Source organism: Medicago truncatula, chromosome 7, assembly GCF_003473485.1.
Source record: "Medicago truncatula cultivar Jemalong A17 chromosome 7, MtrunA17r5.0-ANR, whole genome shotgun sequence".
Lineage (NCBI taxonomy): Eukaryota > Viridiplantae > Streptophyta > Magnoliopsida > Fabales > Fabaceae > Medicago > Medicago truncatula.
In genome coordinates, this window is record NC_053048.1 from 39406299 (window position 1) to 39423281 (window position 16983).

The 16983-nt window shown below is 33.4% G+C and overlaps 2 protein-coding genes across 2 annotated transcripts; one reads left to right on the forward strand and one right to left on the reverse strand.

Annotated features, from left to right (window-relative positions):
- The first annotated feature begins 1324 nt into the window (after positions 1-1324).
- Positions 1325-2657, forward strand: LOC11427084 (uncharacterized). The gene has a single exon (XM_003624486.4). The coding sequence runs from the start codon at positions 1545-1547 to the stop codon at positions 2448-2450; it is 906 nt and encodes a 301-aa protein (XP_003624534.1). The 5' UTR covers positions 1325-1544; the 3' UTR covers positions 2451-2657.
- A 2240-nt stretch (positions 2658-4897) lies between these two features.
- Positions 4898-8526, reverse strand: LOC11437529 (probable caffeine synthase MTL2). Its single transcript, XM_003624487.2, has 4 exons — positions 8333-8526; positions 6704-7108; positions 6164-6415; positions 4898-5415 (listed from the first exon to the last, which is right to left on the reverse strand). Exons 1-4 carry the CDS (start codon positions 8405-8407, stop codon positions 5050-5052), a joined length of 1098 nt encoding a protein of 365 aa, XP_003624535.1. The 5' UTR covers positions 8408-8526; the 3' UTR covers positions 4898-5049.
- Between the last annotated feature and the right edge of the window lie 8457 nt (positions 8527-16983).

Here is a 16983-nt window from a genome sequence, read left to right on the forward strand (position 1 = left end):
TTAAATCGATGAAAAACGCTATGTGAATGATAACGTTTGGCCGAAATCCATAATGGAGATGATGTGTATCTACAAACACTAACGTTTAAATACAACAATTGAGATGATGATCGAGGTGACCCAAAAATAATCCCTTTGATTCGTTTTTTCTTCTACCTTAATTGAACAAGTGATTTCACATATTTTCTGTTTTCTTTTGTTTGTTTTTGTGATTTCGTCGTCTCTGAAAGACTCTGATTGTTTTGATTTCCCATCTTAGTGCGTGTTTGTTTGATTAGCTTTAAGCAAGTGCAGATCCGATCAATGACAATGACTTTGGCGTCGTCCACGTTGCAGATCCGGAGACATGAGGATTCCGGAGACTTGAATATAATCATATTAGTCATATTTGTAGGCATAAGTATCTTGCCGTTTTATGCTATTAACATGGAAGATGTGAGTTTGTTCATAGATTCATCCTTTTTGTTTTTAACGAATTTGGATTTATATTGTATCGGTGTACTCTATCAACTTGAATGAATGAATATCGTTTATTGTAAAAAAAGAAAAAAAAAAGTCATACCTACGTATATAGTTTGAATGGGGTGATATTGTGCTTAAAGTAGCACAAAAGTCCGCTGAAAACCATTATTCATCTTTAACTAATTACTACCTCAGTCCCTAAATATAGGAGTCTTTTGCAAAAATTACGGAGATTAAGAAAGTTGGTTGTAGTATTAAATTTATATATAATTACTATTGTTTTTACAATTTTATCCTTAAGAAAAAGATGTAAAATAAATAAGGGTATGTTGGTAAAGAAATAATTAATGTACTTGGAAATACCAAATATGTCTTATAAAAAGGGACAATTTTTTTCTTCTCAAAAGGGTCTTATAATTAGGAACGGAGGTAGTAATTCTTTAGAGTGATTGAATATGGTTATAAAGTAATGAATAAGTTTCAACTAATTTGTTATACCACTCAAATGATTAATGAACTGCACAAAAGGACAATATATTTATGTGATAATCAAATTCTGAATTACTAGTGTCCCATTTTTTTTATGACGAAAAAATTTGTTATTCTACCAATGTAATGAATTTTGTACAATAGTATAACTTTTGAGACAAATTTCTTATTCTCGTTTTTTATTGGTCAAAATAAATAAAGAGAAAGAATACTAACACAAGGATAGTAATCGAAAAGTATTAAAATTTAATTAGTTTTTTTAAAGACTAATAAAAAAAATAAATTAGTTATACCACTATTTCTTTATTTCCATATTTTGTAAATATTTAAGAATAAATAAATATTTTTCCTAAGAAACACCGAGATTCGTAAATATTGTCCATTTTGTGAAAAACCTAAAACGAGAAGAAATTGAGTGAGACAGAAAGAAATGAAGATCGGAATCACGAATCAGGATCCAAAAGAATGATCCATCTCTTTCCGATGATCTCTTGAAAAAGAAAGGAGAAAATAATAAAAATCCACCAATCATAATAACTTCTTCAAACACTGCATCATCACCAAAAACCCATTTCAGAAATCAAAATCAGAAAATGGGTAGCTTATTATACCAAGCACTTACATCCTCATCACTGATTCTATTAGGTCTTTACCACCTAATCTTCACAACCCTAAACTATCTCAAATCCCCACACAACTACACATCCAAACCCTACCACCCACTTCCCACCACCTCCCACCCTCGTCTCCGCCCTATTCAACTCTACTTCATCATCTTCTCTCTCTCCATCGCCATCCTCCACCACCTCATCCTCGCCACCGACAACGATCCCTTAATCAAAGGCTCCACCCCTGTACACCGTCTCACTTCTCTCCAATCCGCTTCCCTCCTCTTCCTCTTCCTCCTCCTCTCCCTCTCTCTCCTCCTCCCCCTCCGTCTCCCTCATGAATTCTCCTTCTCTCTCCTCTCTCTTCTCTTTCTTCTCCACTCCTCTCTTCAAACCAATCTCTCCTCTCTTCAAACCTCCTCCCTTGAAGCCAAATGCGACTCCGTTTCATCAAACCTCTCAGCTCTTGCTTCCTTTATGTGTTTACTTCTTACACTCTTTCCTCGTCTTTTCCCCGCAGACGTCGGACTCGCTGCCTCCCTTTGTCTGCGTGGATTTTGGGCTCTGCAAACTGGCTTAACCCTCTATGCAGACCCTTTTATTCCTGAGGGGTGTCATAGACTTCTTGATGTTGTTAATGGTGTTGAAGGTTCTACTAAATGTGATCTTGATGAGTCCAAGTTTAGAGCGCTTGCTATTCTTGATCTTGCTTTTGTGGTTTATGTTATGTTGGTTATGATTGTTGTGTTGGTTGTTTATGCTGTTGTTGCGTCCGCGGTTGGTGGTGTTAGAAGAGTGGGATCTTACGAGTCTTTGCCCACTGCTGGTTCTTCGTCGCCTACGGATTCTAATCATATTCAGATGAAAGCTTTGGCTGGTACACAGGCTTGAGTAGGAGGTTCTTTTTGTTATTTTGAGTTTTATTTGGTGCCTATTTTTGTATTAGGTTATGATTTGTGACTGTGAACAGAGTTACTTCCAATTTGTTTTTAATTGTTATCATCGTTAAGAAATGTAGGGACTTTGTGAATATACATCAAATGCTTATTTAATGATAATTAATCAGTGAGATCACAGTCTAGTTGCTTGTTACTTAGACATTTTGGTTGGTTGATATGGAGCCGATTAGCTTGACTGTACTTGATATAGTGTAGTGAGATATAGTTTCACCAATTATACTGTGTTGCTCTTCTCATTTTCTCGATGGACTTGGATTGGATAGTTCATTTGCTGGATTATTTGTTTTACATTTGTGTATCATGGCTTACCAGTTTTGCATTGATGCTTTTGAATTCAATCAACTGTGCATTTCTGAAATGGCTATATTATTTCCATGTGTCTCACTAATCTTGTCATTAGAGTTAAGATTTAATGTATTTGTGGGACTTGGATTCCCTGTAGTTGGGATTATCCCACATTCACACAGTCATGCTGTCTAGGCTGTTCACTCTTAATTGGATGGTTCATATTTTGACTTGACAAAATGGATTCAAAACACGTAGTTAAAATGTTTACTTCTTGATAAAGACCGGACGGTTAAGACTCACAATAGCGTAAATGTGTGATTGTGTCCAATCTATTTCTGCTTTTGTTGGAAGAAAATATATGATGTGTGATGTGGGTGAAGATAAAAAAGTACAATCCAGTAGTGTTTGAAAAGCTCATGCTATAGAATCTAGATTGGGCTAGCTTGGTATATGACTGCTTCATAGACAACAAATATTGATAAACAACACATACAATGTTGACAGTAAATGAACATAATCAAATTTCATGGGCTGTGTTCTTTGACTACATTTTCAGACGAATAACTCTGGCAATTCTTTCATGGACTTTCAAGTCAAATTGAGGGCATGAAATCAGTACATGTTTAGTTTTGCATTTCAAATATCCCAAACTATGGTTTGGAATTCGAAATGTCGGACCAAATACATTAGTGATTTATCCAGGTTAAAGTCCTTTCTGCCATTGTTTTCAATTTGGTCTGAGGTTGTTTTGGAGTCCTAGCTTGCAGTCTTTTTATACACTCTCCAAGTTATTTATTTGATAGCATGACAATCCCTCATAAGTTTTATGTAGTACTGGGTACGGTAGCTAGTGAAGGGTCGAAAAAAATATATAAAAAATTTGATTATGTACTCATTACATGATAGTAAGATAAGTTCACACCATATAATTTTTCATTATAGCTTAAAGATATTTTGCCTTCAGTTGTTGAGCATGGAGGTGCCTATAGTTGTAGACAACTGCCGGGCCTAAGTTTATAGCTATGTTCAATGTTTGTACTTTGTCCTCTATTTTACAGTTGATTAGTGTACAATGTAGACCATTCAGCTTATTTGTTCTTTGATTGATTCTCAAGTTAAGTTGGAGACGTGAAATTGGTACACGAATTTGGGGAAAAGTTTGTCTATTGTAGTTTTTTTTTTTTTTTGGTAGAGTCTTGACCTGTCTGCTTGTTTTTTGTATTTCTGAAGGTATAAGCTAGCATCACATGGAACAGAGACATGCAATCATTCGGCCTCTGTTCCATGTGTTCAACATCTCATTTTTTATCCACGGTCACGAGTCTCATGACATGAAATGCCTTTTTCGAGGGATATATGGCACTATGCACCTAGTGTTAAGGTACTGGATTGTTTAACTGACCTGTAGAGCATGATCTAAGATTTTAGAATATAGATTCTTGGCTTGGAAATTGTTTATCCTTCACAAAACATGGAAGTAGAGCATGACCTGTAGAGCATGATCTAAGATTTTAGAATATAGATTCTAGTCGAATATAGATTTTAGTAAAGGGTCTCATATTAAATTTGTCTGATACATCTTTTCCACTGAATGCTATGTTGTGTGCATTTTCATCCAACTAATTTGATGGTTTATTATTTATTTTTACTAGATTTGAGGGACGTAAAACAGATGTAGTTTAAGCCTTGATGCCAGTGAACCGAGACAAGAGAGCATAATACAAATTTAAATAAATGAGTCTATTGTCAGAGATGCTGAACTAGGAGACAACATGTAAATTCACCTAGTTAGCTGTTTGTTGATATTTTGTGATGCTTAATTGTTGTTTTTGTTGTTCGATTGTATATACGACTATAATTATAAGTTGACCTTATAAAGTTCGAACCTCTTAAAAAAAAAAAAGTTCGAACCTCTTGATCCCCACACATTCACACGTTAATTTTGGCAGTGTTACTAACCAAGTATTTGTATCCCTATATCTAATCTAACCCCGATTAAAACATGTATTAGTGATTGGCTGAACCCCAAACACAAGGTAAGAGTGGGATGTAGTACAGCATAACAGAAGCCAAATAATACAAAATAAGATATAGAGAAAACAATCAAACCATATAATAAGACAATACGAGAATCAAAAGGACAAACATCAAACTATGGCAGCCTTATTTTACCATCTTATTCTAAATTTTGTTCATATTAATGATATTCTTCTTGGATAAAGTACAACCTTCATCTTACAATATTAAGGATTCTTGGTCATGAACAATACAATATTAGTAAACTCCAATGTCTCTATCTCAATGAGTTGAGCTATCAGCTTTGCAAACCTTGAGAACAATTCATCCATAATGTTTTCTCCAAATCCAGCTATTAAAAGAGGTTCATAAACAGCTCTGTGATACTTGGCTATGAATTCCCCTCTCATTTTGCTATCTACAACATAATCAACATTATCTTTCTCAAGGTTTGCATCCCAACCCATTTTAAAAGTCTTAATTGTTTGAAGGGTAAAAGATCCTTCTGCCTCAATGAGTTGACTTACTTCCTTTACAGTAGGATGGTATGCAGGAAAATCAAATAAGTCCAATTTCTCCTCTTCAACCAAACCCTACAAATTATAATGAATCTTAATACAAAAGGCAAATAGAGTGCAAAGCATCATCCAAGAATTATGACATCCCAACTAATTTAACACCTATAACTAACTCGATCATTTGCCATGACTCTAAAATATTATTAGTAACAGAAAAATTGGGAATATGGTGACATAAGTTATTATAGTAATTGTCTAAAGCAAATATTAAACTTAAAAAGGATAATTATTGCTTTAAAAGTTAGGATAAGTTGTTATAGTCATTATAGAATACTATAGAACTTAAATAAATAAATAAACAAAACTATGATGTATTTAGTTATAGTTTCTATCATGTAAAAGAAAAGGAAGGTTTGACGTAACGGTAAGGTTGTTGTCAAGTAACTGAAATGTCTCGGATTCAAATCTTACAAACAACCACTTGTATGAAAACAAGGTAAGATCGTGTGCAATACATCAAATAATACACTAAATGGTGGAACACCTTTCCAAATCCTTATGCGGAAACTTTAATGTACCAAACAATTTTAGTTTCTTAGAATCACATGAAAATGACAAAAAAAACCCAACAATAGTTGATTACCGTCAATTTTCTGTTTTGAAGCCAACAGTAGTTGCCACTGAAGTTTTTTTGGTCATTTTCATGTTTCTAAACTATTGATTAAAAAACAACAACATTCCATTTTGAGACCGGTAAGATTTTTTATTTTAGGGTTTTCAATATATTTTTCTTATTGATTATCAAACCCCACCAACACATTACCTCTTTGACCATCTCGTTGAGTACCATGCCAATTACCCCTTGAGCAGAAGTGATAGTTGTTTCTCTGCCAATAAATGTTAGTGCCATCACCCCATCCGATGTTAATTCCTCGAAGCGTGACTTGAGAAAATACTTGAAATCTCTTTCAAATTGCTTAAAATATGCTTCATAAACCGATGGAGGACTAGTTCTTGATATGTAAATATTTCCCTTGTTTAGTGGTTCTCCATTCTTGGTTAAATCTTTCGGGGCCTAAATGTCATAAAGGAATTAACTTAAATATGGTTAAATTGTTTATACATTTTTCTTGTAGATAAAATTATGTGTACATGCAAAGAGACCTATTGCATATCATTCGAAATATAGCACCAGCAATGCAAAGAGGCCATTAATACTATTTTTATTTGTATGTCATTTCTACATTCATTAATACAATAAATTTTTATTCTTTTCTCTTTTGTTTCCATGGGTGCCATATTTCTTAGCATATAGAAATATGGGTGTCATATTTCTTGTCATGATTTCCATGGGGAGACTAACCTGAGAAAGCCAATGAAGACTGTATGAGGAATGAAAAAAGTTGATGTAATTATTTGGAAAGAGCCTTCCATAAAAGTTTCCTGGTGTTGCACATATAAAGCATTCTCCAACATTCTCTCCTTTTTTTTGTTGGTAGAAATCAGGAAGTAACTTGAAGATGGTATTAAAATCATTTTCAAAAAGATCATTGAGATAAATTTGAAATACAGGTGATATCCCATTGTTTAACTTCAAGCTAGTTTTATTGATGATGTTCAAGATATTAGAGATGGCCATTAGTGTATTTGGTCCTGAAGAACAACCTAAATCGGCTATTTTCCAACAACCCTTAATTATACTTTTGTTGGACACTATCGATATCATATTTTCTTCAAGTATGGTTTTCACTTCCATTATCACTTTTCTCTGCACAAAATTAATAATTAGTTTATGAAAAATGCTAACTTATGCATAAAGGGCACATGATAAGGATCTAAAAGTGGAATTAAAAAATAAATGTTGTATTGAAAAGATAAATTTTTAAGTTTTTAAGATTATGCATGCACAATTTCCAAGATCAAATTTCTATATTTAGTTTCTTATCTTGTGCCCAAGTTAGCATGATCCTTAGGCTTTGTTTGCGAGTTTGAAGGGGAAGGAAAGGAAAGACTTTGAGGGGTGCAAAATATGAAGAAAAATAGATAAATCTTACAAAATTTTTGAAAGAGTAGTTTTTTAGAGAATGATAAATTAATGCATATGATTATTTTATTTTTAATTTTAAAAATATTATAACAACATAAATTAAATTTAAAGAATTATTATTAACTCTCCAAAACCCCCCAAAATCCTCCTCCAATGCAATTTTTTAGTTCCTCCAAATGAGGAGGGTTTTGAATAATGAAGAAAAGTTAACCCTCTCTCCCATTTTCCTCTATTTCTTCCACTTGCTCATTCTTTTTTTCCCAAACTTTCTCCTCTCTTCCCCTCCAAACTCGCAAACAAAGTCTTAGAGTGTGTTTCGATGGAGGAATGTTTTGAGGGAATTCAAATACTTTGAGGTGAATTTTATTGTTTGGATAATAATTTGAAGAATTTTCAAAATGATGGAAATTTATGAAGTATTTTTTTCAAGTTAAATTTAGATAATTTCAAAATTCTTCATTGTTATAATTTTTCAAATTTTGCATTTTGGTCCTCAAATTTTCAATTTGACCCCAATAAATTTCCAAAAAATTATAAATTGACCCCTATTTTTTTTCAAAAATTATAATTTGGCCCCACAAAATTTTTGAAATTTACAAATTGACCCCAAATTTGGCCCACAAAAATTAATAATTATAAAATTTGCCCAAAAATATGACAATGAAATTTTTTATTACACCATCCAAACAAAGGTATTGAAAAACGAAAGGTAATTTAATTACATCATTTAAATTGCCTAGGATTCTGAATTCTTTAAGATTTCCCAATTACCTCATCCAAACTCACTCTTAGTTTATTTGAATATCACATACCTACTATTAGTAAGAGTCTATTTATTATTGTTCTCTTTTAGCCTAAAAAAAAAATTATTAGCAAGAACAAATACATGAATTACACTCTCATCTCATTTTATGTTAAAATATAGATAAAAGAATAAAATTATACCTGGAGTGAGGAGTTATTTTCATAGCTTGTTTCCCCCACACCACCCTTCATGTGAAGGATTCCTTCCGTTGCCATAATTAAGATTAAGAAATTGAATGTAGAATATTAGCCAAAAGAAGAAAAAGAAATGGGATATAGATGCTACAGAAGACACTACCGTAACAATAAGGGTAAAGCCAACGTTTATTAGCATTTATAGAACTATATTGAGGTTGTGTGTGTGTGTGGACCAACCGAATAAGCAATTTTTTTTCTTTCGTTGATGACCGACCAAGCAACTTTTTTTGAAAGGGACTAAGCAACTTTAATTGGGCTATGTTTGAACTTTGAATATTTATCGGTGACACAAATCCTTTCAAAAAAAAAAAAAAATCGGTGACACAAATGTTTGTTTGTCCCAATCAATTAATTATAGCGAAATAAAAAATCCATTTGAATTGGTTTTGTGGTTTTGGTTTGGAATTTTGAAGTGTCGTCATCTTAAATTCTCATATTCGCTAGATAAATATTTAAATTATACAAAGTCAAATCAGCTTCAAATTTACGAACGTTAATACTCACAATTTTACGCACATATTCAGAACCAAACTATGATGATCATCACTATGTCATTCAATTACGTTGAAAGTGAGGGTCTTGTTAACTAGTGCCCCGGAGCACTAGTTAAGGAAACAAAAAAAGAAATATTTGCATTGAAAACATCATTATTTATACTTTTTAAACTTTGACTACACAAGTTTCAAGACACTTATACTATATTTGGTTTCCTTAACCGGTGTCCCGGGAGCACTTATTAACATTTTCCTATAATAATTATTCCATGAAAATGATCTCTTATATTACCTCCACCATTCTTTTTTATGTGTCAATTACATTATTTTTTTTAAACAAAACTTTTTTTAATATAAAAAACCTCTTACCTATTTTCATTCAATATGAAAAGTGAAAAACTGTTATTTGTCAACTTCATCTTTATTTTAGTATGTCATTTTATTCTTTTCACCAAAGAATATTGTTTTGAAGGTACATAAATTTATTTATTTATTTATTTTATATTTTCAAGATAAAAAAGAAAATAATTATGATATACAAATTATAATTTATTATAAAAACATACATGCACGAGACAAATGAATGTCACTAATGAAAATAATGTTTATAAAAAATATTTTCTGCGTCTCAAAATGTAAGTAAAAATAAGTCAACATAAATTGGTGTATTTGGTACAAACTTTGAACCAAATACATTAATTTTTATTGAGTAATTTGTTTTAATGTTCTAGTAGAAGTGCAAGGTTGACCAGCAGCCTACTTTGTTTTTTGTATTTCTGATAGTATAAGCTAGCATCACCATTGAAGAGACGTGCAATTATTCTGCTTCTGTTTCATGTGAGGCCATGTGTTCAATAATCAATATCTTATTTGTGATCCATTGTCATAAGTCTCATGACATAATGAAATGCATTTTTTTCCGAGCAATTGAGTGCCTGTTTGAGGAATGAAATTGCTAGCGGTACATCTGTTCCACTGAATGCTATGCTGTGTGCATTTTCATCCAACCAAATTGATGGTTTATTATTTATTTTTACTATATTTGAACCTTGATGGCTGATGCAGAGTCCGGATCTGCTCCATTACCCAACCTGTCCAGTTTCCCAGTTAGTATCGCAGATGCATGACACGTGCTAATTATAATTTCCACGGTTCAGATTAAAATTTAAACAAATTCTCGATTTGCCTCACCATCTTGTCGTCTCCACTGAAAACCAATTTCCTAATTCCAATCACTCTATCTCCTTTGTCAATTCATTACCAGAATGGTGTGGTCGTGGGTTGGGTTTTGCAATTCTAAGTCTTTGATTGGAAGCATCTCACAATCTTTCCTCAAACACACAGTTTCAAAAGGAATCGCAGGAATTTAACTTAATTTTATATAAAAAGATGAAGTTATCAAGGTGTTGCTGCAGAGCGACTCAAGGTTCTGCGGCGGAGCGAGTAACTGGGTTGCGGAATGGTCAGCGTAACACTGTTATTAGTTTGAAAACTGAAAGGTGTATTGTTTATACTTTTTAATCTGAACCGTTGAAATTTTAATTGCCACTTGTCATGCATCTGTATCACACATCGGGAAACTGGACATATTGAGTACTGGAGCAGATCCAGGCTCGCTGATGCAAGGGTCCAGGCCAGGGAACCAAGACAAGACTAGTTCGAGAGCATAATACAAATTTGGCTTAATTGGATATTTAGTCCCTTAAATAATTATGCGTTTACATTTTGGTCTCATAAATTGTAAAACTCACATTTCGGTCCCCTTGGTTTTGCTCCGTCGGTCAGAATGGTCCCATCCGTTAGTTTTTTAATGACTAAAATTTTTGATATCATTTTAACCGTTTGATTGCATGTCCATTATACCTACAGTGAACTGTCAGCACCTAATTTTTTTGTTTTTCATCATCTAATTATCTCTTCTTCTTCCTCAATATATGGGGACCAAAATATGGGACCAAAATGTAAATACATAATTATTTAGGGGACCAAATGTCCAATTAAGCTCAAATTTAAATATAATATATATAGGAATCTATTGTGAGAGATGCCGAACTAGGAGACAAGATGTAAACTCATCACCATAAGAAGACAAGATGTATCAATCCGGATACTTGGATAACAGATATCAACTAACCTGTGTTTTGGACACAAGACTAACAACATTTTTTTTTCTTTCTATTCAAGTTGTGGCTTTGAGGCAGTTGCATTATCTTGAACAAACCTTTCGGGGCCAACCCTTTCGGGGCCTAAATGTCATAAAGGAATTAACTTTAATATAATAATTAAATTGTTTGTACATTTTTAAGCAAAGGAGAGAATTGGAAAAGATGTGTCGCAAAGGAGAGAATTGGAAAAGATGTGTCGCAAAGGAGAGACGCAACAGGGAGAAGGGGTTGTCTGAGAATTGTAATCATTGAAAATGATTTTGCAACTTGGATGTTGTAAGCCAAAAAAAAAAAACACAAAAAATAGAGAGAATTCTCTGATTTTAAATTTTCACAGCGATTCCACTGGTTCGTAATCTAAGCAAAAAAATCATAAAAATGGCAATCCCAAAGTATATAAAACACAAGTTTGACTGCCTTGCCTATAAGAGAAAAATAGATACTACAAGATGATAGACGGTCCAAAAGGCAAACAGAAATTCTAAACTAAGTTGCAGATAACAACATAAAAGTGACACTAAAAAATGCTCCTGACATTCACGGCAAACTATATTGCCTGGAACAATCAGATGCATGACCAGGCAAAGACTTAAAATATCACACCAAGGAATAAACACAAAAATAGAGTTGATGATATTCAAAAGGAAATAGGCAGGTCTGGAAACTTGCTGCTTACAAAATCCAAGTATTAGCACTATTAGACACAGTAATCACATAGCATAAAAACAAAATAAAAAAGAAATGGCCCTGCCACCGTCATCTAGAAGCAAGCTGCAAGATGATGTTGCAGATTTCACGCTTAACCAGCCAAACAAGTATACTAGACGAGAAATAGACATACTACAGATGAACGACCATTTATTGTAATAGCGACTTCCCTAGATAGATCATCCCTGCACAATTCAATTCTTCTTCAATGCTGACTTGGTAATCTTCCTCGTCAGAGATGACAAGATACCTATTACTGAAGATTGTCATTATCGTTGTTGGGGGGACAACGGTCCAGAAGGTCTTTTTGGATTGGAAGAATACGTTCAAGAGCCGTATCAAACGCCTGTTGAATCTGTTCCTTGGGCTTGGGCTGGCTGTTGGGAAGACGCCCCTTGGGCTTGGGCTTGGGCTTGGCTTAGGATTGGAAGAATCCTTTCAAAAGCCGTATTGAACATCTGTCGAATCTTTTCCTTTAGCGCCCCTTGGGCTTGGGCTTGGGCTGCCTGCGAGGAAGACCCCTCTCCAATCAGCCTGGGCCGTGTAGCACTAGGTCCCTCCAGTTGACCCCCCGGCCTTCTCTTCCAAGAAGGTTCTTTGCAAATGTAGTCGTAACAGGATTCGAATTTTTGGATTTCACTCTTTAGTATATCCTCCAAGACACTATAAAAAGTATCTTTATAGCGTTCATCGCTAAGTATTGCAGCCGGATTATTAACAAGTTGATCCAAAGCTTCGGCCAGTGTGTCTCTGAAAACAAGATTTTTCCTTAAAAAAAAAATCCAGAAAAACAATTTGATTAGAGTATACAAAACCAACAAGTCTTGCTAGAACTTCTAAAGATATGAGAAAGCACTCTAAGATAACTACCAAATTGACTCATCATATTACCAAAAATTATTATTATTCGGCAGAGTAGAGTTATCACTTTGAAAAATCCTTCATGCTTGTGGACTATGGCAAAATCATAACAACCAGGACAATATGTGTTTACAAAGAAAAACTTCACATGGCAAGATCATTCACATAGCAACCTTGAACAAACAGTGTTGCACAACAATCCAGAACACACCAGTAGAGAATTGTATATAACGATATAATGAATAAGATAACTACAAAATTGACTCTCAAGCAGACTCATCATATCACCAAAAATTATTATTATTCGGCAGAGTATAGTTATCACTTTGAAAAATCCTTCATACACCTTGAACAAACAGTGTCGCACAACAAACACACCAGTAGAGAATTGGATACAACGATATAATGAACAACAACACAAACAAACTTCACATGGCAAGATCATTCACTGCAACCTTGAACAAACATAATGAACAACAACACAAACAAACTTCACATGGCAAGATCATGACATACTTCAAATCTCTATTGTTCAACTAACTCTAATTTTATCTCATGACATATACTTTGTTTCAATGTATCTTTTTTTTCAATGCAGAAGGTGAATGTTCAATCCATAAAAAGCAATTAGATAGATTTCAAAACATTCACTAGAATGTGATTTTCATGATCGTTGTTTCTTATTATCTATAAAAGTTAACTCGAAAGTTAAATTTTACCCTAATTTTAACCTAAATCATATTGATTAAATTTACTGTTTTAACCCTAATGCTTAATTCCGATTTGTTTAACCCTATTAATCCTATTTTTTGTTGAAACAAATCGAACTTAATCTCCTATTTCCCTATTAACCCTTTTTTTTTTTTTTTTTGTTGAAACAAATCCGACCTAATCTCTTATTTCCCTATTAACCCTATTTTTTTGTTGAAACAAATCGGCCAGATCATCTTCTTATATATTAAAGTTAACACAGAAGTATATTTTAGCTCTAATTTTAACCTAAACCTATTGCATAAATTTTCTATTTTAACCCTGATGCTAAATTCCTTTGTTTAACCTTATTGAATTTCCCCCTTCTCAATTTCTCGATACATCTTATATATCTTCTTATCTTCTTATTCCTAAACAAAGCTTTGTTGCCCTAATTTTAACCTAATATTTTAACTTAATATTTTAGCAACTTTTCCCTCCTTCAAAACCTAACCATATTCCCTAATTCACCTCCTCCAAACCCTAACCATGATTTCCTAACTTCACTCCTCCTAAAACTATTTTAGCAACTTTTCCCTCATTCAAAACCTAACCATATTCCCTAATTCACCTCCTCCAAACCCTAACCATGATTTCCTAACTTCACTCCTCCTAAAACCTATCTAATTGATTTCCATAAACCATATCTCCTAACTCCCCTCCTCCAAACCCTCACCAATATATTTTAATCATTTCTCCTAAACCGAAATCTCTTTCTAAAACCATACCTTTCTCTTAAACCGAAATTTCTTAATCAACATGGCTTCCAGAAACATTCAGACTTTGCTGTCATACCACTGCCTCACTGATAACCATATCTTCATTCCACTCTGGTTTATACTAAATATATAGACTTTTGCTCTTATTCCTCGCTGTTGTAAAGTATAAATCATTCTTTCAATCCCTTTTAATCTTTTGTAGGTCTGTTGGTGAAAAACCCTCTTTCTGATCTTGACAAAGCAATCAACAAGCTGAGACTGAATACAGATCATATATCGTTGAATATGACATTGATGTTGTATGTGTTTTTTGCGAAATATACCTATTCTTAATTATTTGCATTCTATTTTTTCAACGTTTGTGATGTTTTTGTTTGTTATTTTTTTAGGGTGCAATATGCTTGCCAAACATGTTTGGCGGTGATTTTGGATATCAAATTGGGCGCTATGCAATATTGACTGATCCTAAGTCCAACAAGTTTGAAGTATTGGTCGACAGAGTAAACGGAGCATTTTTTCTCACAAAGGGATGGAAAGCGATTCGTGACTTTTACGGAATCGATCTTGGTGCCTAAATTACCTTGGTTTTTGTTGGTGACGGACAGTTTGATACACAGTTGACTGATAGGTTTCACAAGAGTATCCCCTACCCGTTTTTGATCCCCCTATGCATTTTCTTCTTGACAAGATGAATTTGCAAGCAACTTTCGATGACTATCTCCCCCCAATAACATCTCTTCTCGCTTATCGTCACAATATCACTGACATGGTTCTTGATTTCGAAAAAAAATTAACTGAGTATGATGTTACTAAAGGTTGCATGGTATGATACACTTTTCGTGTCCACCTTAACTTCTTTTATTCCTTTTCCGTTTAGTTGATATAAGTTACATGGATTTCTACTTTTGCAGATTCTACTTTACACCGGCAATGTTCCGCAGATGCTTGATACACTCAAGACAACTGTGAATATTATCGACGATTGCGGTAACTTATGGGTGTGTGAGCTAACTTTTGCAACTTTTCCTTATGAACACTTCAAGATAGGACGGCGTTGGAATAGGTTTGTGGAAGCTCGCAGGCTCCGTGAAGGTGTGAAGATCAGAGGGGGTGCTTCGATGGTTGGGTCACATGATACCATCTACCTTGATGTTATTTACAATTAGTCCATGTTTAGATAAATTGTCCAACACCTTTCCACTTTGAATTTTAAGTTTTAGTTTCTTAGAGTTTTGGAAGCATCTATTTTTTTGTCTTTGAATTTAGCAAATGTCCCTTGAATTTCATAAATAATTTAGCCTTGCTTGCTTTGGTTTTTGATTTATATATTTGTGTTTGTGCTCCTCAAACTATATTTAGTAGCATTGCTGTGTTATTGAAGCATTTTAGTAGCATAGCTTATGGTAACATTGTTAGTAACAATTACTACCTTTTGGTGACACTTTTAGTAACATTATTACTAACAATTACTGATCCTAATCTCTAAAATATGTTTTGGGTGGAATCAAACTAAAATCCTAATCATAATTTCTCTCATTCAAATACTAAGAAATTTCATCCACATCTCTAAAGTAACTTTTTGGTGGAAACAAACTAAAATCCTTATTTCTCTCATTCAAATAATTACGGGATTTCATTCACATCTCTAAAATATGTTTTGGGTGGAAACAAACTAAAAATCCTAATTCCTCTCATTCAAGTAACTACTAAAGATTTCATCCACACCTCTAAAATATTTTTTAGGTGGAAACAAACTAAAATCCTAATCCTAATTTCTCTCATTCAAGTAACCAAGAGATTTCATCCACATCTCTAAAGTAACTTTTTGGTGGAAACAAACTAAAATCCTTATTTCTCTCATTCAAATAAGTATGGGATTTCATCCACATCTCTAAAATATGTTTTGGGTGGAAACAAACTAAATTCCTAATCCTAATTTCTCTCATTCAAGTAACTAAGAGATTTCACCCACATCTCTAAAGTAACTTTTTGGTGCAAACAAACTAAAATCCTTAATTCTCTCATTCAAATAATTAGGGGATTTCATCCACATCTCTAAAATATGTTTTGGGTGGAAATAAACTAAAAATCTTAATTCCTCTCATTCAAGTAACTACTAAAGATTTCATCCACATCTCTAAAATATGTTTTGGGTGGAAACAAATTAAAATCCTAATCCTAATTTCTCTCATTCAAGTAAGTAAGAGATTTAATCCACATCTCTAAAATATGTTTTGGTGAGTCAACTATGGTAATTCTTAAGTAAAAAAAAATGTCCCATCAAAAATATTAATTTCATTTTATTCATATTAATCTTTATCCAAAAATGTTGAGCATAATTTTATTCCACTTCAACTACATCCCTTTGTTCTGCGCCCTTTCCCTATTTACATGCCAATTCTTAAGTAAAACAAAGTGTCCCATCAACAATATTAATTTCATTTTATTCATATTAATCTTTATCCTAAAATGTTGGCCACTTCCTAATTTTGTTCCACTTTTTTGTGTTTATCCTGATAACTAATACTCTTTATTGCTCAACCGACATATCCTACTAACACGTATTGCACCTTTTTCCTATAAATATATCATAACCTATTAGCCAAACCATCTCAATCTAAATAAGCATCCTCTTTCTTGGAAAGGAAAAAACAAGCCAATGATGTCTGCCAAATACACTCCAATCTCAGCTGTTTCTGGAGGAAGAAGGAATCTCAAGATGTGTGTGCGAGTTGCTCACATTTGGTTGATTCGAGAGAAGAAGGTCCCCACTAGCATCATTTTCATGAACATGTTACTGGTCGATGAAAAGGTTTCTACATGTTTGCACTCTTAGCTTTAAAATTAAACTAATGTCATCGTTGTTTTTTAGTTATGTAATTTAACCAGCTGTTTAA

Excerpts from the sequence above, each read along its gene's own strand:
- LOC11437529 (XM_003624487.2), bottom strand. The coding sequence starts at position 8,407 with ATGGCAACGGAAGGAATCCTTCACATGAAGGGTGGTGTGGGGGAAACA. Across the intron at positions 7,109-8,332 it reads AAAATAACTCCTCACTCCAG|AGAAAAGTGATAATGGAAGT; the intron begins GTATAATTTTAT and ends AATTTTGTGCAG. Across the intron at positions 5,416-6,163 it reads TCAACGAGATGGTCAAAGAG|GGTTTGGTTGAAGAGGAGAA; the intron begins GTAATGTGTTGG and ends TATAATTTGTAG.
- LOC11427084 (XM_003624486.4), top strand. The coding sequence starts at position 1,545 with ATGGGTAGCTTATTATACCAAGCACTTACATCCTCATCACTGATTCTA.